Here is a 25,296-nt window from a genome sequence, read left to right on the forward strand (position 1 = left end):
TTTTGTCTCACAAATAACAATTGATTTACACCCAAACATGTAAGTACAGATCAGGTTTATCTAGAACAGCAAAGTTACAGTAATGGTCTGAATGTCAGTGTATGGGATGGTGCAAAAGTGTCCACTGTGTCGGCTGATATGGAACTAAAACAACACAACCTGTGAATATACAAGAGAACAGCTGGAGAAGAACTGTCCACTGGAGTGACCACTATGCATGAAAGGGTTAAAAAGATTGATTATAAATTAGATTTTCGACTGTGCAGTCCAAATGTGTAACTACTTTCTTATCTATAATTTCAGAGGAGCTGGTTAATTTTTAAAAACATGTAATTTGCAAGATGGGTCCAAAAAGAAAAAAAAAAACAAGTTCATTAGAAAACATGATTGAGTGTTTCTGAGTCTGGTTTACAGAATATACTCATATTTTCAGTATCTTATGGTTGGTTGAATATATGTTATGTTATATTGTAAATAATATGCATTTTCTTGGGGTTTTCTGAACCATCTGAGGCCAAAAGATCCAGATAACAGAGACGCGACTCCACCCACACCCCATGACGTCACAACGGGCGTGGCCACGACACGCGAACATGAACAGGTAGAAGGAAACGTACAGGAAACACAGAAGAGGAAGACGACATTTATTAACGTCATGTAATTATTTTACCGATAAAAGTTTGTGGAAAATCATCAAACCCCAGGTATGAAAAGTTCAGTCGTTTATTTCAGTTTAATTTGAAGCATTTTGACGAGTGCATGAACAGTTTTAGTTCCATTTTCAGCGTAATGAACCGACTAGTTGTGTTCAGTTTTAGTCTTAGTTATGGGTGTTGTGCCGAATTCTACTCCCTGCCAAAAACTGCTCCCTCTTCCTAAGTCAGCCATGAAGAGGACAATATTGCAGGTATGTTTTTTGTCTGTTTAATATTACAGAATGTGCAACTGTAAGGTATATAAAACTTTCTAAAGGTAAATCTTAGATACACAACACACAAAATATATAACAATATAAACAAATACTGCCGAAAACTGCATCAACTTCGGCTGGGGATGCAGTTTTCGGCAGGGAGCAGAATTCGGCACCGGGTACTGCCGAAAACTGCATCCCCCATCAGAATTAGCTTGTGAAGCTAAAGGAGTGAAATGACTTTAGCAGCTCACATTTGGAGTTATTCTGGTGTGACAGGGTGAATTTGGTGCACTTTGTCCTCTTTATGGCTGACTTAGGAAGGGGGAGCTGTTTTCGGCAGGAAGTAGAATTTGACACAACAATGGGCTCTCTGCACAGCCCCAGTACTTCCTGAACTTCAGATGGCTCCTTTATTTCCTGTCTTTCATTACTGGACACACTGATTAATCCAGGTGTGTCTGCTCCATCTTGTTGTAACTTCAGATTAATTAGACACACCTGGATTAATCAGTGTGCATCGACTCATTCAGGTTTTTTTCAGGGAAAATGTTGTTTTATAGAAGCTGACAACGAGGGGTGGAAGAATGAAGGACATACTAATGACTGTTGTGCCGAATTCTACTCCCTGCCGAAAACAGCTCCCCCTTCCTAAATCAGCCATGAAGAAGACAATATTGCAGTTATGTTTTTTGTCTGTTTAATATTACAGAATGTGCAACTGTAAGGTATATAAAACTTTCTAAAGGTAAATCTTAGATACACAACACACAAAATATATAACAATATAAACAAATACTGCCGAAAACTGCATCAACTCCGGCTGGGGATGCAGTTTTCGGGCAGGGAGCAGAATTCGGCACCGGGTACTGCCGAAAACTGCATCCCCCATCAGAATTAGCTTGTGAAGCTAAAGGAGTGAAATGACTTTAGCAGCTCACATTTGGTAGTGATGGGTTGATGAGGTGTCATGAAGTGTTACGACACATTGCCAAACTGTATTGATACTGTGTCGATACTGTGTCACTGAATACTGACACCTACTGGACCTTAAAAATCCCTGCAGGCAACCTAGTTGACAGACTCAACTGACACTGATTTGATGACCTAGTATATGCAATAATATAATTTAAGTCATTGTATTTTATGTAGTATTATTTCATGTCATTTAAATTTAAAATATCTTTGATATTTTTAGATACAGTCAATAAATAATGTGAACATGTATCATAATGTGAAAATCTAAGTGAACGTGTTGTGAATGAGGATGCTTGTGGACTAGGATTTTTTTTTTTTTTTTTTTTTTTTTTACAAATTTTTATCCAAAAAAATAAGTTTTTCCAACGTTTTGACTTTGATGGTTAAAAATGAAGTAAAGAATAAATTAATAGGAATTAATTATCAATAAAGCAACTGTGAGTAAGTTGTAGAATGGCTGAATACCTGAGTTTATCCTGGGTGGATCTGGGACTTCATTCTCATGCCTGGCCCTAGAATGCCTCAGCATTGAGGAGGTGCTTTTGTTTATGTTTATGTTTATGTTTATGTTTATGCATTTGGCAGATGCTTTTTTCCAAAGCGACTTACAGGGGAAAACCAATCAATCACTCAATCAATCACATTTTATTTATATAGCGCCAGATCACAACAAAAAAGTTATCTCATGACACTTTATGTATAGAGTTGGTCAAAACCAGACTCTAAGCCAATTTACAGAAACCCAACAGAATCCACCAGGAGCAAACACTTGTGACTGGTGACAGTGGCGAGGAAAAACTTCCCTTTAACAGCAGAAACCTTGAGCAGACCCAGACTCCTGGAGGATGGCCGTCTGCCTTGACCAGTTGGGGTTAAAGAGAGAGAGTAAAGGAGGAGAAAAGAGAGAGCAATAGAGATAGAGACTGGGGGAGAGGGGGAGAAGGGTTTAAATAGGAAAGTTTTGTCGAACAAATGCGACATTTAACCTGCAGAAAATATGAACAGTTAACTAAGAGTCACTTTGAAATGAATTTGAATTCAGACAGATCAAGTGGAAACTCTGAGAGGAACAGGATGAAACAGCAAGGAAATTAAAACAAATACTTTATTTTCTGATATGAGATCCAAATGGTCCCACACAGCAGAAACCTTTCTTTTGGCTTGAGGCTGTTCCATAATTTTTGATGAATTTGACGATGAACTGCAAAAGTTCAGAGATTCTTTTGGCAGATGCATCCCGGCACTTCCTTATAAACACAGTTTGGCACGTCAGTGTCAGTTTGAAACAGGTCCTGTATCGGTCATGTGACTTTCTTAAAGCGATACGCGCACCAACACGGGGTTTTGTTCTATGAGCTCGACGCATGCGCCGATGCATCGGTGTTGCCGGACCCATCACTAACATTTGGAGTTATTCTGGTGTGACAGGGTGAATTTGGTGCACTTTGTCCTCTTTATGGCTGACTTAGGAAGGGGGAGCTGTTTTCGGCAGGAAGTAGAATTTGGCACAACAGTGGGCTTTCTGCACAGCCCCAGTACTTCCTGAACTTCAGATGGCTCCTTTATTTCCTGTCTTTCATTACTGGACACACTGATTAATCCAGGTGTGTCTGCTCCATCTTGTTGTGACTTCAGATTAATTAGACACACCTGGATTAATCAGTGTGCATTGACTCATTCAGGTTTTTTCAGGGAAAATGTTGTTTTATAGAAGCTGACAACATGGGGTGAAAGAATGAAGGACATACTAATGACTTTACAAACGAACTGATTTGTCGAATAAAAACAGTTTGGTCGTTTTTTCAACTTGTTGGTCTTTTAGAGAAAACGGAAACATCCTGTACCCCCAGTTTTATCTTGGTTTGTCAGTTTTTATTTAGCTTTCCTATTTTTAACTTTCATATGCTTTTTGTTTTACTACTTTAACTTCTTATAAGGTTTTTTAACCATATTTTACCTGCAGTTATTTTTGCGCTTCATTCCATGTCCTGTTTCATGGTTTTACTCCATTATGCGTTATGTTCTGCATCTATTTAGTTTAATTTAATTTTAATTTATTTTATTTTCACCATTGAAAATAATGGGTTCTCTCAATGTGTTTTAAAGGGTTTTAAATGACTGAATGAATGTTTCTGAAAACTGTCACTTTTAATTTAATTTCAGTTTTTTGGTGCATTTTCTCACAGTTGGATGTAGTGTTAGTCTTCATTAATGATAATAATCCTGCTGTGTTTAAGGCTCAAGTTTATTCATAAATGTGGACTCATGAAATGAAATTTGTGGCTCAGGTCCAATGGTGTAACATTAAAAAAAAAAAAGCTTAATACATTGAATAAATTAGTTTTGATCCAAGGGGTATTGTAATTGTTTTGCCATCTGTCTGTCTGTCCATTCAACAACATAATCACATTCTCTAAGAATGCATTGACGTATCTGCACCACATTTATACTGTGGATGTTTGTTGACATGGAGCAGAAGAGTATTAAAAATAGGTGACCCTGACCTACTTTTTCAAGGTCAAAAGTTATAATATCTGAGTACTTTCAAATATAATAATAATAATAGCTTTATTTATATAGCACCTTTTAAAAACAAAGTTTACAAAGTGCTTTTGACAGACATTGTAGAGGGCACAACAGCAGGATACAAGATGCAAGTAAAAACACTAAAACAGAAGCAACACAATAAAAGACATGTGTGCAACAAATGCAAAAACATGACACTTCGAATAAAGTTAATGAATCAGAATAAAGAGGGCTGGGATAACGTAACAAGATGCTGTCAAATCAATGTAGAAATAAAGGAGTGAGATAAAACAACATCATGTATGAGAATATAAATTAATAAACAGGATAAGATTCAAATTTAAAAAATTAAAAGGGACAAACATCACATAAAAGCAAGTCTATAAAAATGTGTTTTAAGAAGTGATTTAAAAGATGTCACTGATTCCGCAAGCCTTATCTCCTCGAGCAGGCCGTTCCAAAGTCGAGGGGCCCTGATGGAAAAGGCCCAGTATGTATGTAATAAGTTTTACACAAAGACAATCTAATCTGAATTATAGGGCAGGAACTTTCAACAGAATCTTACACTATATTTGGCTGAGGGGATTAAAAGTGTGCAGCAGGGGTCATTTTTTAACAGTTAGTGCAGTGTGCTGTGCATCTGTTCTCCCCCCAGTAATCTACCTGTCTATCTATGTCTTTATCTCTGTCTGTCTGTCTGTTTGTGTCTCTGTCTCTATCTCTCTGTCTATCTCTCTCTGCCATCAAACTCTAGAACGTTCCTGACAGTCTTCACAGTACAAAGCCTTTCCTGTTCCCTGTGTCAGCAGGTTTTTTGGGTCATTTACTGTTAAATCTGATATATCAGGAACACCTGAGTGATGACCACTATGACACAAGGATGAACTGAGCAGGTCAAAGGTCAACTGTTCTGTCCCATCCTGACACTGTTTGTGTTACTTCCTGTTGTGTGGGTCATGTGACTGCTGGACTCTGAGTTCTACAGTCACGGAAAAAATGATTAGATTACACTTGTTTTCTTCAATTCCCTGTTCATTTTAATGCCTGGTACAACTTAAAAGTACATTTTTTTGGACAAATATAATGAAAACAACAAAAATAGTTCATAAGAGTTTAATTTCAGAGCTGATATCTATTCATTTTCCATGTTTTCTTGATAATAATCAAAATCACGTCAGTTCTTACATTAATATCTTTTATCATTAATATATTAATATCTATGGCATTGTACTGACAAAAACAGTGCTTTTAGGCATTCCATGTCTTCTTTTCTGTCTGTTTTAGTCACATGATACACACAGGAGTTAGTACTTGATTGCATAACCATTGTTTTTGATGACTTTTGATGGTCTAATAATTTTTCCACGATTGCACATGCTTTGGCTGACATTTTCGTCCATCTCAGTTTATCAGGCCACTAGGGATGTAACGATATGAAAATTTCATATCACAGTTATTCTGGCCAAAATTATCGCAGTTACCATTATTATCGCGGTATTGTTGAAATGTGCTCAAAGTGTTAAAAAAATACTGATACACACTGAAATAATTTAACCAAGTTGTATTTTGAAAATAAATAAATAAATAAATAAATAAAATAATAGGCACAATGTACTCTCTCTTGGCAGAAACATTCAAATATTAACATGTAAAGATCAAACATACAAATGTGCATTGAAGATGGAACCTTATGGCCATTACTTGGCCATTTTCCATATCAAGTTTGAGTTGTTTTAGTTTCTTTTTCATAGATAGTCTCTCTCTCTCTGTCTTTCTCTTTCTTTAAGTACGGTAATCAAACACGGTTATCATGATAATTAGAATTTAAACGGTAATACTAACCGTCAGGAATTTACCACGGTTTATTGTTATACCGGTAATCGTTACATCCCTACAGGCCACCAGACTAACGTTACCTACCGGAGCTGGTTGACGACCATATCTTGCTTGTCTGTAGCCATAACAAGTCTAGGTAGCAGGCTAGTGTTTGCTGACTCTACCCGAAGACATTGTGGGGATGTAATCATAAGTGACTTGTCTGCAGCCTCTATTTCTTTGGGTTAAATACCGATCTTTGAGAATTCAGTCTTTTGTGTTTATCCAGTGAATCAATTAGTTATTAAAATAATCTACAGGTTAATTGGTTATTTAATATTAGTTCCCGCCCTACTTCCCACAGTGCACTTTGCGACACAATTACTGAAAAGGCCTGAGTTACATTTTGTTTTGTTATATAAACAAGAGGATTGTGTTTATGATGGAGTCATCTTTAAAGTTGTTTACCGTTAGGGAAGTGATTCAGGTGCGTAAGCATGGAAAGACTAATGGAGTAGTGATAATTAGGATATCACTGAGGTTTTACAAATTTGGAAAAAAAATGTGATGAAAGCCATTCGCTGCTTTAATAACTAACAGTAGAGAGTAAAGTAAAGACTATCGAAGAGTGAGAAGGAAGGTGAAACCACAATATATACACTGTACTAGCATCATAACAGCTTCATTATAATTCAGATTTAATTATAATTCAAACAGGTTTATGTTGTTTTATTTTTATTTTATTATTTATTTTCTTTCCACAATAAGAAATAAAAAATGTGATATTTTCAGTTGAAAGTCATAACATTACAATTTTGTCCATATGAAAAAAGGAAATGATAAAATGTTAAATAACAAAATGTAGAACTGACCTTGTGTTGTGTTTTATTGTAGATCTCTGCAAATTCATGTGACAGCAAAGCCTTCAGTGAAACTGAGTCCAATTGCAAATATTAGTTAATGAATTGATCAGATGGTTAAGATAAAATAAATGATTGCGTAAACATTTAGAATAATTAAAATGAAATAAAATAATTGATTGAATACTATTTAAACTTGATTTTATGCATTTCTTTACTGTGTGGGTCATGATAAATTAAATAATGTGTTGTTTGACTTAAAAAAGGAATTTTAATAAAATCAGATAAAGTTTAACCTGTATGTACATTTTTATGCATTTTTTAAAATATATTATTATTATATTTAGTTTGTTCTTTATGTGTTGTGTAGGGTTTTCCAGAAAGCGTCACATCTGAATACGTTTAAGAAGCTCCATGTGGCTTGTCATTGATGGTCAAGACCCACTAATGTTCTTCATTCTAAATGTGTTCATGTCCTCAGAAAGAGGTGAAGGAGTGCTGGTCCTGAGGTGGACCCACAGTCCTGTTATTTTTGCCAGAAGGTTCTGACTGATCCAGTCTGGGCCAGCTGTGGACACTGGTTCTGCAGAGAGTGTGTCACTTCATACTGGGACCAGTCAGGTTCATCAGGAGACTCCTCCTGTTCCCAGTGTGGAAAAAGATCCGGAGCTGGAACTAGACTGCAGATGGACAGAACTGTACAAGGTAAGACTGTAATTCTGTTTAAAGATGTCATCCTTCCTGAAAACACGTCTGCTCACTTACTATAGCCCCTTTTACACAGCACTTCTGTTTGGGGAGTATTTCACCTTTATTCTGAAATGACATCTTTGTAAATAAAATGGTGGGGTCATTTGGTCCCACCTGTTTTGAGAGCCAACACTGCTATGCTCGGGGTATTTCCAACACACAAGTTATCTGTCCCGCTATACGCTGTGTTGCGTCACCACCCCTTTGATTCTGAAACACAGGTCCGCTGTGTAAAAGTCCAGCCTGTCTCACCTCTGTTACTGCTTTGGCCAGCGGTGGAAAAAAGGTGGGATCACCATCGAACCTGTTTTCTGGGATCTCTGTGTGAAAGTAGCTTATGGGTGTATTCACATCTGGAAAGTCTTTTGATCTGCTTTTTTGATTCGGATTGAATGCAAACTTTCTTTTTTTCGTTTGGGTCAGATCACATTCTCATTTCACTTTTTGCCAGTGGATCAAAATTTGTAAACAGAAGCATACATGTGATGAACTGCGCTGGCACTGGACAGAAAAGTTGGGGGCAGAGTGAATCAGAGACGGCAGGTGTTGTGGTTCAATGAAACCCAAAATATAGACAGTGGAATATCAAGGGGAGCCTTATATACTTTATGAAGTTCCCTTTGGCAAAGCAACTTTGTTCAGCGCAACAAGACAGCCAGACCACCTTTCTGCTCTTATGATACTGGACAAGACGAGTAAAAATAAAAAATGACAGTGGGTGTTGATGAAAACAAACATGGAGGTCCAACGTGCAGTTATCATTTTCAGAGCATGTATTCTACTTTTACAGACACAAATTTATGAAAATAAGGCTAAAAGGAACCCTGACTATAAAGATAAATAGGTTTTAAAATACTAAGACTGAACTCTACTACTAAATAAAATTGTTAAAAGTATATAAATATGTGTGTTATTTATAAAAATACTGGTTATTTACAACATAATTCTATTAACGGGATCGGCCATTATTTTGTGCACACATTGCATTCTGGCTCAGTGATGTCAAAGGTTGTACTTGAGACAACACGAAGCTAACGTTCAACTGCTCAACTTGTTTTTACGGAGAAAAATGATCACAAAATGCCTCACTGTGCAGCTTTTGGTTGTAACTTCCAATCTAAAGGCAATAAGGGAACTGTTGCAAGTATCCACAGATTTCCACGAGAAAAGAAAATTAGAAAAGAATGGGAAAATTCTTGTGGAAGAGTACAACTTCCCAAGGACCCGCGGCTGTGTTCCCGGCATTTCAGCCCAGACGCTTTTGAGGATTGTCATCATTCACGGCAGGTTAAAGAGCTCATTGGTGCTTCGGGCTATAAATGACGGTTAAAGCCAAGCGCAGTGCCAACCATTTTTACTCTCAAAGTCCATTTAAACAACCAGGACTGGCGAGTGTAAACCACGAGAGGAAACACCAAAGACAGGAGACGTTGGACGAATGTGCACAAGTATTCGAGGTAGACACAGATATTGACGATGAAGAATTCCCATTGGACACAGATGAGGAAACGGACAGTGTACCTATAACGACTACAAAATCTGTGAGTGTACAGCAGGGGTGCCCAATCCTGGTCCTCGAGAGCTACTATCCTGCATGTTTTAGATGTTTCCCTCTTCCAACACACCTGACAATCATTATCAGGCTTCTACAGAGCTTGATGATAGGCTTATCATTTCAATCAGGTGTGTTGGAAGAGGGGTACATCTAAAACATGCAGGATAGTAGATCTTGAGGACCAAGATTGGGCACCCCTGGTGTACAGTGTTGCCCAAATATGGTGGATGCATCAATGCAGAGATGAGCATGTCCAATGCAGCGGTACAGTGGGATGCTAATACAGATGCTAATGTGCCCATTCCAGTTACATCTGACCACACCTACTCAGGTACTAAGGACATGGAGTTGGCTGACTGTACTTTCATAAAATGCCGTGATATGTGTTTAGAAATGTTAATAGGATAGTTATAGGCTACAGATATCATAAGTTTTATGTGGATAAGTACCTTGGACAGCGGCTGACATAAAGTTGAGGTCTTTGCGACAAACTCTCTCTATCTCTGTCGGCATTGGCAAGTAGTTCCTGCACAAACGCCATCCGTTTTGTCCCACTCTTGCAACCTCACGTCCTCCATCATCTTCATTTTCTGCTAAATGTTGGTTTGTGTTTTCTTCACTTTCACTTTGTGCGCTCAGGTTCAAAGTGGAAAGGCTGAACTGACGAGTTCATTCCACTGCTGGTCTGTGAGCTTGTTTTCATCTGGCTTAGAACAACCAGATGACGTTACTACCCAGAATGCATTATGACATAAACAACAATGAGAATAAGTGAGAATATGAGAATGAGAATCAATACAAATACAATAGGAATGTTTTTTTGACATAATGTTATTAATAACAACAAAGTAAATGTTTTAGGGTGTCTTATTAGTTGTGGTTCCTCTTAAATGTCAAGAACAGCTCATTCGGAGCCAATTTCGTAATATGGGCATCTGACCAAATGTCAATGAGACTTTCAGTCTCGTCTTTGTTCCTCGTCTGTCCATGTCTCATGGCTGCTGCTATTAGCTCTGACTACCCGTGTGGCTCGCCTACTTCCAGCAGCTATGGTGGCTCATCAAGCACAAAAAGGCACATGGTTTCTCAGTTTGTTTCGGCTCAAGGCCGGTTATATTAACACCAGAAGTGAACCGGCCCAGAGTCCATTTGGAAGCGGATGGAGAACGCCTCTTCTAGGTGGTCTTGTCCACTTGTTTGATTCGAATTAGAGTTCGCATTTGTATTCACACCTAAAAAAACTCCAGAGTTTCCGAGGAAATGAACTCTGGTCCTTTTTAAACAGACCAAATGAAGTAGGTGTGAATACACCCTATTTTCCATTTTAAGCCACATTTTTGCAGCATTAGAAAGATCTACATTTTCATGTGTATGGTCTTTTTAAACTGTGTAACTGATGAATCATCAAAGAGTTTAACTATAAGAAAAATGTCATCATTATGAGACAGTCATATTTATGTGAATATAAACTCTGAACACATCCTGATCTCATCATCATCTTAACATGTGCTTTTAAAAACATTACACTGCAATGAAATCCAATAAAATGAGGTGGGTCTAGTTAAAATATTAAACTGATAGTACGGATATATGTAATGTATCAGATGTCATCACCACACTGGATGAATATGACAGCACTTCATTCTATTTGATTTTTGTTTTCCTTCTATTTGACATTAATGTTGGGATGGAAACGTCAGCATCATTTTCAGTAGATTTCATTCGACTAGTCTTAAGTTTTCTATTATGAGATATCAACTCATGATCATGAACTAATATGTGTTATTCTTTTTCTCTTTGTGAATGCAATGTGTTTTCATGTAAATTTACTCCAATTCCTTGTGATTTAATTGTATAAAGTCAGGTTAAGACATATTCACATGGTGTCACAGCTTTTATCACTTTTAATGATTTTTAGGTGAAATACTGTAGAATTCCAGTCTGTTTTAAACCCAACCTGGTGAGTGTTATTCTCTCAGTGGTTCATTCAGGGTTAGACTTTGTGTTTGTTGTCACTGTCAGGGAGATGAAGGGATGAAAATGGTGCCTCTTTCCAAATACTTCATGAGCCAACTATATTTATTTAAATTGTTTGTATTTTGTGGTTTCAGATGAACATAAGCTCAGCCTGAGGAGCAGATGTGAATGTGTGACTGAAGGAACTGATGAGGCAGGAAGAAGAACCCGACTAAAGCAGATCTTCACTGAGCTCTACATCACGGAGGGACAGAGTGAAGATGTTAATACCCAACATGAGGTGAGGACGCTGGAGACAGTTTACAAGAAGAAGACCATCCAAGACAAACCAATCAGATGTCAGGAGATCTTCAAAGCCCTACCTGACCAGCAGAGCTCCATCAGGGTAGTTCTGACCAACGGTGTCGCTGGAGTTGGAAAGACCTTCTCAGTGCTGAAGTTCACTCTGGACTGGGCAGAGGGTTTCGAAAACCAGGACGTCAGTCTGGTGGTTCTGCTGTCCTTCAGAGAGCTGAACCTGATCAGAGATGAGCAGTACAGTCTGCTGACGCTGCTCCATGTTTTCCATCCAACATTACAGAAGGTCACAGCAGAGCAGATCAGTGTCTGCAAACTTCTGTTCATCCTTGATGGCCTGGATGAAAGCAGACTTTCACTGGATTTCCACGACTGTGAGGTAGTTTCAGATGTCACTCAGAAGAAACCAGTCCATGTGCTGTTGACCAACCTCATCAAGGGGAACCTGCTTCCATCAGCTCTCATCTGGATAACTTCCAGACCTGCAGCAGCCAATCAGATCCCTCCTTCATGTGTGGACAGGGTAACAGAAGTCCGAGGCTTCACCACTGATGTCCAGAAGGAGGAGTACTTCAGGAGGAGATCTAGTGATGAAGATCTGTCCAACACAATCATCTCACACATCAAGACATCCAGGAGCCTCCACATCATGTGTCAAATCCCAGTCTTCTGCTGGATTAGTTCTACAGTTCTGGAGCATATGTTGACTTCAGACCAGAGAGGAGAGCTGCCCAAGACCCTGACCAACCTGTACTCACACTTCATCATGGTCCAGACAACGAGGAAGAGGAACAAGTATGAAAAAGGGGGTGAGATGGAGCTGACGGAGGCTGACAGGGAAGTTCTTCTGAAGTTGGGGAGGCTGGCGTTTGAACAACTGGAGAAAGGAAACGTCATGTTCTACCAAGAAGACCTGGAGCAGTGTGGTCTGGATGTCACAGAGGCCTTGGTGAAGTCAGGAGTTTGTACCGAGATCTTCAAAAGAGAGAGTGGACTCTACCAGAAACCACTCTACAGCTTTGTACATCTGAGTGTTCAGGAGTTTCTGGCTGCAGTTTACATTTACCACTGTTCCATCAACAACAACACAGACGTACTGAGGAGGATTCTGAGCAAAGAAGAACATGAGGTTAATTTGATTATTTTTATTTTATTGATTTAAAAAAGAACTTGTTATTGAATTTTATCTATTTAAATCAGAGGCCTCAAACATGTGGCCCGGGGGCCAAATGCGGCCCGCCAAAGGTTCCAGTGCGGCCCATGGGATGAATTTGCAAAGTGCAAAAATTCCACAGTCAAGGCTGTTGAGCTCATTTTAATTCAGGTTCAACATACAGACCAATATGATCAACAGTAAGATACTAACAGCATAATAACCAACAAAAAATAATGACTCCATATTTTCTTCTCGGTTGGATGTGAAAAAAATATTTCATTATGCCTATAAATAATGACAACTTCACATTTTTGTCTTTGTTTTAGAGCAAAAAATAGCATTAAATTATGAAATTATTTACATTTACAAACTATCCTGTAACAATAAAATGTGAATAACCTGAACAAATATGAACAACCTGAAATGTCTAAAGAAAATTAAGCACAATTTTAACTATTTTCTTACTGTTAATAAGTGTTTAGTGTCTTTGTAGATCTGATCCATAATGAATATAGAAAAATGATAAGTTGCAGCTTAATATTGTTGAAATTGCACTTATTTTTCTTAAAAAATTTCATTTTTTTCAGGTTATTCACATCTTTTTTGTTTGGATAGCTTATAAAAGTAAGTGTTTTTTATTGAAGGGGTTTTTTGCACTAAAACCAAGAAAAAATTTGGAGTTGTCATTATTTATAGATTATTCTGTTATTATTTTACTGGTCCAGCCCACTGGAGAGCAAATCAGGCTGAATGTGGCCCCTGAAAGAAAATGAGTTTGGGACCCCTGATTTAAATCATCGTGTTAAAATGAAATTTTTAAAATGATTATTATTTTATTGATCTTTATTTTCAACATTATGTTTTTATATCCTTTTTATCTTTTAGGGGTATGACCATCATTCTACATTCAATGTCTTCCTCAAAAAGGTCCTGGTAAAATCGCTTAAGAGTGAAAATGGCCGCCTGGATCTGTTTGTTCGTTTCCTTCATGGTCTTTGTCTGGAGTCCAACCACAGACTTTTAGGAGATCTGCTGGGTCAAACAGAGATCAGTTCAAGCACCGTAAAGAAAATCATCAACAACCTTAAGGAGATGAATGCAAAGCGTATCTCTCCTGACAGAAGCATCAACATCTTCCACTGTCTAATGGAGATGAATGACCACTCAGTCCACCAGGAGGTCCAAGAGTTCCTGAAGTCAGACAACAGATCAGAGAAGAGACTGTCTGAGATCCAGTGTTCAGCTCTGGCCTACATACTGCAGATGTCTGAGGAGGTTCTGGATGAGTTGCATCTGAAGAAGTACAACACATCCGATGAAGGACGACTGAGACTGTTACCAGCTGTGAGGAACTGCAGAAAGGCTGAGTACGTGAATATTAGCATTATTAACCTGTGTAGGGATTCATCACCCTGATGAGGAATCTATCAAGGAACCATGTTTCCTTTCCTGGAGAAGGAAAAATTAATTTTCTACCGTATCTAATTTTACAGTCTCTATAGGAGTCGGCTCTCAGACACTCACTTTGAAGTCGTAGCCTCAGCTCTGAAGTCCAGTCCTTCCCATCTCACAGAACTGAACCTGACTTTCAACCGCATGGAGGCTCCAGCTGTGGAGGTTCTATGTTCTGGACTGGAGAGTCCAAACTGCAGACTGGAGACTCTGAGGTCAGTTCAATGTCTGTCTACTGATGAGATCGTTTGACTTTTTCTCTTTAAGTCATGAAGTTCACTGTTCTCCATTTGTCTGAGCCTTTGTAAATGTTAATGAAGTGACTACTGACACAATACTATATTGCACGAAATATGGGTTTGTCTGTTACCACAGAGCCAATCAGCGCCCTCGTTATATTATGTGTAGACTGGTAGCAAGTCCCATCCCAAAAGTACTAAGGCAATCAGATAGCAAATAAGTTAGACTGAAAGACAGCAGAGATTTAGCTCAGTGGGTAATATACTTCGGACTGCAACATGGAAGACTTGGGTTTGATTCCCGGTCAAAGCAGCATTTTTTTCTGCAGATTTTCAAACACAAAGAACATCACATCTGAAGGGGTGATATAAATTATATAAATAAACACTGATATAAATCAACCACTGGGACAACGTTCAGAGTGTAGAATTTGGACCACAGCACTCTACACTGAACTGACACAGAACTGAGAAGTCACATGACACACTGCCACATCTAACATGTAGCTCCGCCCACCTTCTCCAGCCTCATTGACCGCACAGAGCATAGAACACCATAAAACAACGACATACAGAGCATTTACAACAATAATTCCTATTCTATACTAGATGCTATCACTAATTTGTCATTTCTTCCATCAGTTGCCACAGTACTGTGGTAGAAAAATGCACAAAAGAATGAAGTATGCACCATATATCAAACAAGTGCACTGTTACACCCCTATATAATATAGATCGTATATTGTTGAAAAATTTAATCAAAGATGGTTTCGAGTAAATTACACTTAACTGACGTGTATTATACAAACTGTATTTAATATATATTTGTTAAACTAATAAAGTAGAAATATCTATTTGGTTTATTTGAATTATAAAGTATCTTTAGATTAATTCCAGGTAAAACTCATTAAGGAGGACATAGTAATGTTGGACTGAACATTTAAAACCTGAACACATCTGACTGGATTATTAACAGTTTTAATCTATAGAATTTATTCTTTATTCAGATTGGATGACTGCCGTTTGTCAGATGTCAGCTGTTCTTCTCTGGCCTCAGCTCTGAAGTCCAATCCATCCCATCTGACGGAACTTGATCTGAGTTGGAATGACCTGGAGGATTCAGGAGTGAAGCATTTGTGTGATTATATTCAGAGTCCAGACTGTAAACTACAGATTCTGAGGTTGGTTCACTGCTGTTTTAACAAAATGGTTATATGATTAATTTTTAATCCACAGCCCCAATATAAAACAAAACAAAACAAAAATATGACATTGTTTAAAATCTATTTATGAACAATATAATGTAAACCTTATCAACCCACATACTGGTTATTCACAAGAGAACATAGAAAAGAAAAGTTTAAACTGAGAAAATGAATCATTTTAAGGAAAAACTTACAAATGTAATATTGACCTTGATGTCAGTAAAAGATCTCTGTAAAGTTGTTCCAGTTGAAACATTTTCATGCAATTTCACTTTTTTGCAGTAAACTAAAGATAAAAATTGGAAGTTGTCATTATTTTTATGTTATTATGATAGTATTTTACTGGTCTGACCCACTTCAGTTTGAATCTGTCTGTGTGTGACCCGTGAACTAAAAGGATTTTAACATCCTTGATTCTTTATATGTTCAGTGTCATTTTTGCGTCTCATAAATTGACCCCATGGGCTGAATCGGACCCTTTTGGTGGGCCGGTTTTGACCCCCCTGATCTCTAACTAATCTTCTCGGTGGGCAGGCTAAGTCAAAACTTAAATATAATGTATGTATTTTCACATCACTGGCTTTTACGTAGAATGTTTAAAGGTGTATATAATAAATTAATTCACTTCAGAATACACAAAAGTTCATCAGACCTGGAATGTACTGATAATGGGATTGATTCCGTGTGTTGAATTCCTTTGTGTGTCTGTGATGCAGGACTTTCAGTGACTCCAAGAATCCTGGTAATAACCAAACACGATGTTTGTATTCATCAACCACACAGTTAAAGTGGTTCAGTAATGCAGACTGAAGTGTGTGGACGTTCCCCTTAGTTACTGGTTTTATGTCCAACACAAAGGAGGAACCGCCACCTGTTTGAAAAGGAAAAACGTTTATAAAGATTAAATGAATCATAAAGATTCAATGTAAACTGGTTCAATGTGGTCTTTGAAATGACTAAATAAAATAACTAGTAGAAGGAGTTCACTTCTGTTTAGTATCAGTTCACTCTCCAACTGTTTGTCTTAAACGTGTTAAATTAAATAAGTATGTCCAGTTTTAGTTTTTGAACTCCAGATGGCATTACAATTATTTATTGATACCTTGATCCTGGTTTAAGTTTATAACATACAGTAATTTGACATGTAATGTAGTTACATATAACATGAAATTCCTGAGGAACAGGATTGTTTGTTTTCTACCAGTAACGGTTCCAGGTCAGTCCACTAGTGTCACATGACAACACCAAATGTGGTTTTCATCCATTTAATCTGTTTGGATGTTTATGTTCTGAGAGATCTAACCCATGGAAAATGTAATATTTGTGTATTATTATTTTATTTAAATGTTATTAATCTACATTCATCCATATGACATTCTAAACCTACATTATATCATATCATCAAACTGTATATTTATTTATATAGATGTTAAAGAATCACTATGCACAGACTTAAATAATACATTCGCGCTGCAACATTAATATTAACAGCTCATAATGCAACTCTGTTAAATACTATTCATACTCTGATTATCACACAGTATGAAATTAATGGAATGTTTTCACGGCGCTGTTATTTAATGACAGGATCTTTACAGTCTGTGTGAAAAGGAGATCATAAACCAAATTGAGATGGATCGTGATCATATAATATCATTATATTGTTGGAAGTATTAAATCAAAGATGTTTCATAGTAAATTACACGTAACTGACATGCGCATTATGTGAACTGTATTTATTTTATATTTATTAAACTTACAAAGTAGAAATAAAGTAGAAATATTCATTTGGTTTATTTAAATTACAAAGTATCTTTAGATTAATTCCAGGTAAAACTCACTGAGGAGGACATAGTAATGTTGGACTGACCATTTAAAACCTGAACACATCTGACTGGATTATTAACAGAGTTTAATCTATAGAATTTATTCTTTATTCAGATTGGAGGACTGCAGTTTGTCAGATGTCAGCTGTTCTTCTCTGGCCTCAGCTCTGAAGTCTAACCCATCCCATCTGATGGAACTTGATCTGAGTGAAAACGACCTGGAGGATTCAGGAGTGAAGCATTTGTGTGCTTTTATTCAGAGTCCAGACTGTAAACTACAGATTCTGAGGTTGGTTTTATTTTTACTATTGGAGAATTCATAGGTTTCAGTAATAACTAGTTAACTAACAAACATAATCGACTGCGTAACTCTAAAATTCTAAATTATCTGTTGTCTACGATATTGTCTCATACAAATTTCAAGTCAGTGGTGACATTAAAAACAAATCCTGTTACTTACAGAAATGACACTTGAGTTGTTAAATGAAATGGTGTTTTTGACAAAAAGCGTTGGAATAATGGTCCTTTATGAGGATACTTTAGAAGAAACAATAGAAACAAAAGATAATTTCTCATGGGTGTATGCTGATCTATATCTGCTTTACTGAGTTAAAACCCGTAGTATTATGATTCTCAAATATTATCAAATAAACCCAAATACACAAGTATAAAACAACCTCAAGTCTTTTTATAAATATAGTCTAAATTTAGTCCACATTCAGAATAATCACTCAGGAAAAAATATTCCTATATATCCTACATTTATTAGTTTGTCTTTTTTTGCCGAAGGGTGTTTTCATATCTCAGTAATATTGTTGTTCATCCTTATATGAACTTGCTTTCGGTTCGGTCCTACATGGCTGCTGGTGGAGTCTGCTATCTCTTAGTAAGATTAAAGTCTGAGCGTTACAACACTTCTGATGGCAAAAACATTGTGGAGGATGAGTTTTTGAACTCTCCACTCATTCAAATGAAGACAATGGCTCAGGACGAACTTGTGTCATTAGCCGGAAGCCACTTCTCGTCTGAGTGGATTGCAAGCTCAAGAAAAGCTTTACTTGAGCTGTGCCCTGGATCTACACAGCGCTTTATCCAGCACAGAGGGGAACAGAAAGACATGAATAATGTCAAAAGCTGTCTTGTATTAAACGACTTTGGAGAAACAATTCCACGCTTTGTGTCACACCACCTTGATGAGCTTCCACCCATGTCCTTAAACAGTGTTGACGTCTCTTGTTTACTTGCTAAGATTACAGCAGAACATCTGAAATTTGCCAGTCACAGGGTTGCGGTGTTGCTTGCTTTATGTTTTACTGGAATGTTGATACATGGTAAACTGGCCACCGCTATGTTGCCTGTTCTGCTGGTGCCTGTAATTAAGGACAAATCAGGAAAAATGTCCAGTATTGAAAACTATAGGCCTGTTGCCTTAGCAAGTGTCTTATTAAAAGTGTTAGAGATGATCCTTTTAGACAGATTTCAGCAATATGTTGTCACCACTGATGAACAATCTATATTATAAAAGCCATGTGACCTCTGTGTTACACCAGTAAGATTAGTCAAGTCATATAGTAATATGAATGTGATGAAGTCACACAGTAATGAAGTAAAGCCCTTTAAAAGACATATTTAGCATCACTATGAATGCATTCTTTTCGGTTATATGGGATTTTAATACAATACAAAATGAGGGCCATTCTGTTTCTTCCTAATTGCATGTTAAACCACTAAGCTTACACAAATTTTGCATAACTTAAGACCAACTTCTACAAAAATTCTGTTCTCCATTATATCAACTCTACTGCTTCTAGAATTCGTGGATTCCCACGGGCCAACTTGCTAGTTTGGTTTTAAAAGTAAACATGGAACTGATACCGTATGTGTGTCTAGGCTCTGAAAGAGGCTGTAAACAAGTAGAGTAGGTAGAACTGCACTATGTTTCTGTGCGTCTTGGACGCCTCCAAAGCCTTTGACTGAGTCAGTCACAGGAAGCTGTTTGAAAAATTACAACAATGAGGTGTCCTTGCTTATCTAATACAGACACTGCATTTTTGGTAAACAAACCAAACCATGTGAGTTAGATGGAGAAACACAACTTCTGGACCCTTTTCAGTGACAAATGGAGTGAGAAAGGGTGAAATTCTGTCCCCCATCCTGTTTAACCTCTACATGGACAATCTTTCTCAGAGGTTTCATGGGTGGAGACCACCTTCTGAACCGTCCTCTGTATGCAGATGACCCTGTAGTGATGTCACCATACTCGGCTGGGTTGCAGCAGCTGCTCAGAGTTTGTTCGGACTATGGTGAACTGTACGACATTACGTTCAATGCCAAAAAGAGGGAGGTAATGATTGCAAGAACCAAGGAGGAACAAAAGGCTGTGTTTCCCTCTTTCCATCTGTCAGGAAATGAGCTCTGTGTTGTTGACAAAGTTAAATCTCTTGGTCACATCATAAGGAGTGATCTTTGTGACAATGAGAGTATACAAAGGCAATACTGTAAATTGTGTGGCCAAGCAAATGTGCTGGCATTTAGCATGTGTACAAACAAAGTAAACCTACCTTTGTTCAAAGCCTACTGTACCCCACTGTACACCGCCCACCGGTGGTGGAACTACAGTAGAGCCAAATTCAAGAAGCTGCAGGTTTCATACAACGATGCGTTGTGCTGACTGTTGAAGGTCCCACGGTGGACGAGTGCCAGTCAGCTGTTTGTACAAAATAATGTTCCCACTCTTAATGCTGGGGTCAGAGCCTTGGTGTATAAATTCATAGACAGACTGGAGCTGTCACAGAATAAAATTATACATGCAGTTGTCAGACCTGGGGGGGGCAGTGTCAGGTATACATTTGGACTTTGGAGGCACTGGAGACAGTACTTATATGTACTGTAGGGTACATTTGACTGTACGGGTGTGGTTGTTTTATTATGTTTTTTATATGAACCTTTGAGTCTGAAATAAAGATTGACTGATTGGTCTTAGATTGCACGTTCATAATCTGAACACATCTGACTAGATTATTAACATATTTTAATCTATAATATTCATTCTTTATTCAGATTGTATGACTGCTGTTTGTCAGATGTCAGCTGTTCTTCTCTGGCCTCAGCTCTGAAGTCCAATCCATCCCATCTGACGGAACTTGATCTGAGTGGAAACAACCTGAAGGATTCAGGAGTGAAGCTGTTGGATGATTTACTGCAGAGTCCAGACTATAAACTGGAGACACTCCGGTCAGTTCACTGTTACTGTTATGGAGTTAACATGTCTAATTAACACCTGAATCCAGTAAAGTATGAGAGTATATATTGTATTCACAGGCATAAGGTGATCTGATCAGAACCACTGAAATCATTCTTTGTTTAATGTTGGGAGGTGGAGAAAGGGCTCAGTCCATGTGAAATCACCAACTTTCCAACTGACCACCTCCCATTTGCTTCATACATTTATAAAATAATGTTAGGGCGACACGGTGGTGCAGTGGTTAGCACTCGTGCCTCACAGCAAGAAGGTCCTGGGTTCGATTCCAACACCAGTCGACAGGGGGTGGGACCTTTCTGTGTGGAGTTTGCATGTTCCTCCCCGTGTCTGCGTGGGTTCTCTCCGGGTACTCTGGCTTCCTCCCACCATCCAAACACATGCACTGATGGGTTAATTGGTTACTCTGAATTGCCCATAGGTGTGAATGTGAGAGTGATTGTTTGTCTCTATATGTTCAGCCCTGCGATGAACTGGCGAAATGTCCAGAGTGTACCCCGCCTTCACCCTTAAGTAGCTGGGATAGGCTCCAAGCGACCCCCGTGACCCTAGTGAGGATAAAGCAGGTTCAGAAAATGAATGAATGTTAGTATTCCAGAAAACAGTATACAAAATGTCATCCTAATATGTTCATAGTTTCTAATTTTTGTGACGTTAGAGAAGATACTAACTTCAGGACTTCATTACTTTTGAGTTGTTCATGATAGATGGATGGTTTCACAGTCATATTGTCTTGGTGGATCTCCACACCGGTTCACAGCAGATTTTTACAACAAAATTGTTTGATTTATTCGGTTTTAAAAAGGAGAAGAAAAAAACTACACCTATTTTCAGTTGCATATTGCTCATATATGACAATGTCTACCATGAAAACAATTATATCTATATATGATTTGGCGCTATATAAATAATATTTTATTGATCGATTGATTGATATCAGTGCAAATAGCATGTTTATATTAATGTAAAAAAAATTGCCATCGACTAATTTTTATGGTCGATTACACCAAGTAAGTCGACTGATCACAGCAGCACTATCAACAAGTAAACTGCTTCCAGAGTAAAAGTTGTGAAATTTTACCACGTGTGAGTCACTGATAAAGAAAAATCAAGTCAAAAATGTTGGTTGGCATTGTCGGACACAACAATAGTCGAATCAGTCCACTAAAGGTCCCATTTTGTTCCACTACAACAAAATGTTAGACCTAACTCAGAGCTCCTCATATCAACTTAGGGTGGCATGGGAGGAAGAACTACTCAAATGGAGAGACTCTGCCCCTCCTACTCATGCACAGTGGCTCCTTATGTCCTCCTTAAAACCAGAAAAAATTAGAAACTCACTTCAGCGTACTACTGTAAAGTTTTACAGTATATGGGGCCCTTTTTTAGACACATTCCAGAATCCTTTGTGTATTCTGACTCATGCACGTTTTATCAACTTGCACAACTGCATCTTGACAGGGAGGGGCTATGTTGGGCCTGTGACAGTGAACTTCAAGTGGATAAATGGGATTACTTTGAGAGGAATACTTTGATTATTTTTTATTTTTGTGTAGGGATTCTTTTGGTTTTTTCCTTCTTTTTTTTCTCTCTTTTCTATAATGCACAGTTCAGTGTTGTTCGGTGTCATTATTGTTTGCATTATTTGTAAGAAAAACTTAATAAAAAAAACAATGGTTAAAAATGCTGGTTGGCTGAAGTTTCCAAGATACAGTCTTGGGTCAAAATGTGAAATTTGGGAATTAATGAGAGAATGGGTTTTACCCCAAAGGAATATTCGTCTCAGAGCTAATAGATCTACTTCAAAACATTGTCTGCACATGACAATACATTCACTTTACAGGTTCTATCTAATGAAAGATTTATAAATCTATTGTATAAATGTACATAAACCAACATATGTGTGTAATAAAATTGTATCATATACCTTGAAAACCTCAGCAAACCACTACTTTTGTCATTTATTTTCCAATTAATCTCATTAAAGCAGCGTAAAGCAGCGTAAGATGCTAAACTTAGACAAATTGTTGAATTATTGATAACACTGGTCTACAATTTTTTAGAAAGTATCTGCTTCAGAGACTAAATGTGCTAAATGTTACATATTTTAAAGCTGTGTATAACATTCGTCACTAATTTTTCCTCAGATCTGTAAAACCCCAGTCATAGCCTAAGTATCACAAATCCATTAGTCTTTCCACGCTAGCACATTTGAATCACTTTTCTCACAGTGAACAACTTTGAAGTATACTCCATCACAAGCCGTCTGTTTGTGTACATACCAAACCAATTTGTCATTTGGGCCTTTTCGGAAATTTTGTCGCATTGTAGGAATAGGAATTCCACGCAGCCGCAGTATGGCCGCAGCAGCAGCAAATACAGAAACAGCTTCATTGCTTTTTGCTGCTGTAGCTTCGTGGAGTTCTGAAAAGGCTCGAGTGACGGTTTGGCTTCAGTTTTCGTTTGGTATGTAAACAAACGGACGGCTTGTGATGCAGTACACTTAGAAATTGTTCACCGTGAGAGAAGTGATTCAGGTGCGTAATCACGGAAAGACTAATGGATATGTCACACTCAGGCTATCACTTGGGTTTTACAGATTTGATGAAAAATTGGTAATGAACGTCATATACAGCTTTAAAATATGTAACATTTAGCACATTTAGTCACTGAATCAGATAATTTCTATAAAATTGTGGACCAGTGTGATCAATAATTCAACAATTTGACTAAATTTAGCATCTTTTTCTGTAGCACATTTATACATTGACTGTCCCAATATCTCAAAAACTAATGATGATATGAGGCTGAAATGCTGCACATTGGAGATGGTTATTTGGAAACATTTTGTGAATCTTGTGATTTGAGGTGAAAAAAACAGACTGACAGGATGGAGCCACTTGGAAATCAATAATGGATTCAGGAATCAGGTGATATTTTAGTGGATCCGATGTGGATCAAGAGATGGAACCTTTGTTAACGGGCAGTGAGAACAGACAGAGGTAAGGGGTGAACCCACAAGGACATGTGATTAAACATGACAGTGTATATTTTATGCATAGGATCAACGATACTGGGGGAATGCCAAAGACACTAACTGGAATCTCAATCCATCATCGAGTGGAGACAGTGGAGGACACATCAGAGTCTGACTGTGGGGTCAAAGGTCGTCCTCCACACTCTGACACTGAACCTGGACCCTCAGATAAACGGTAACATTATCACTGACAATGTTGGAGAACATTGTGTCTTTATTTCATACCTTACAGTAAAGAACATGTTCAGTCTCTTGTTTTCTCCAGAGATGTTAAAACCTATGAACAGAACTGTGTAACAGATGTTTAATTCATGTTTAATCCCTAATGTTTCATTATTTAATTCTCCATCTAATCTTTAAATCCAGGTTGATTAAGTTAGATGTTTAGAAGGCTTTATTTGATCTGCATTTGTGTGTGTTTCAACAGAACTGGAGCTGACAGACATGAACCATGTGAGTAGAACATCCACATTTACATAGAACTGTTCTAAACTGTGGCTGTAGATCAGCTTCAAACCTACAGTCCAGGACTAGTCTGGCTCACAGGGTGGACTCTGCTGGAAGAATCCCACCAATGGGCCTTTTGTTCTGTTTCTCTAGTTCAAGTTTGTATGAGCTGGAAAAATACACCATTCCTGAACATGTGTTGAAAATTCAGTAACAAGATTTTGAACTAAAAGAAAACACACATTTAGAAGAATGAAAATCAAAATGCCTTAATTATCAATCGAGCACAGACTTACATTGTAGAATTACCCACAATTGTGGACACTGTCTCTGAATCCTTCAGCTCTACTTGCAGGGTGTTTTATTTTATCTAAATCTTGTCATACAAACAGAAAAGTAAAGTTTTGTATTATGTTTGTGTCTGAAATAAATTAAACTAAACTAAAACCAACATTGTCTTCCCACACTTCAGCTTCAGCTGTTGCATGTTTTTATATGTGGTTTCACCCACTGGGATGAAACCACGTCCACCAGTGAGTTTGCTGACTCTCTTCACCCACCAGGTCCGTCCATTTCAGACTCAGACCTGAAGGAGTCTGCTGAGGACAGCGTAGAGGACATTGTGGACCAAGACCCTCACACGAATCCTGAAGATTCAGAGAAGCAGCAGCTTGTCTGCACAGAGGCTCAGGCTGGAGCGTCCACCTGGGAGGTACACAAACATAAATGTCAACCATTTGGACAAACAACAGTAAAGTCATGACCCAGGACATGGACAGAACTAAAACTGGACCTTTGTCAATTCTAGGAGTTCACACCTGAAGTATCAGCTGAGTCTGGATTCACTTCATACAGGTAACAATATCTTATATTATAAAACAGAACAGAAAGTATGCACTGACATGACTTTACAACCAGAACACAGAACCCTGTGGCAAACCATGCAACAGTGCAGCTTCATTTAGTAGGAAACCTACGACATTAGGAGTAAAACAACACTTTGCTTC

At 37.9% G+C, this 25,296-nt stretch overlaps 1 protein-coding gene across 2 annotated transcripts in view; it reads left to right on the forward strand.

Annotated features, from left to right (window-relative positions):
* Nucleotides 1-620: 620 nt before the first annotated feature.
* Nucleotides 621-25,296, forward strand: part of LOC115425181 (NACHT, LRR and PYD domains-containing protein 3-like) — a 33,186-nt gene continuing 8,510 nt past the window's right edge. The window contains exons 1-12 of one of the 2 annotated variants that reach the window (XM_030142562.1): nucleotides 621-704; nucleotides 7,571-7,794; nucleotides 11,506-12,797; nucleotides 13,710-14,191; nucleotides 14,318-14,491; nucleotides 15,523-15,696; nucleotides 17,662-17,835; nucleotides 20,607-20,780; nucleotides 23,868-24,017; nucleotides 24,270-24,295; nucleotides 24,853-25,001; nucleotides 25,098-25,144. In XM_030142562.1, the coding sequence (XP_029998422.1) occupies nucleotides 7,776-7,794; nucleotides 11,506-12,797; nucleotides 13,710-14,191; nucleotides 14,318-14,491; nucleotides 15,523-15,696; nucleotides 17,662-17,835; nucleotides 20,607-20,780; nucleotides 23,868-24,017; nucleotides 24,270-24,295; nucleotides 24,853-25,001; nucleotides 25,098-25,144 (2,861 nt within the window). In that variant the 5' untranslated portion in view covers nucleotides 621-704; nucleotides 7,571-7,775. The remainder of the gene's footprint in view (nucleotides 705-7,570; nucleotides 7,795-11,505; nucleotides 12,798-13,709; nucleotides 14,192-14,317; nucleotides 14,492-15,522; nucleotides 15,697-17,661; nucleotides 17,836-20,606; nucleotides 20,781-23,867; nucleotides 24,018-24,269; nucleotides 24,296-24,852; nucleotides 25,002-25,097; nucleotides 25,145-25,296) is intronic. The other variant, XM_030142563.1, reaches the window with a different exon arrangement.

The sequence above is a fragment of the Sphaeramia orbicularis genome, chromosome 9, assembly GCF_902148855.1.
Source record: "Sphaeramia orbicularis chromosome 9, fSphaOr1.1, whole genome shotgun sequence".
Lineage (NCBI taxonomy): Eukaryota > Metazoa > Chordata > Actinopteri > Kurtiformes > Apogonidae > Sphaeramia > Sphaeramia orbicularis.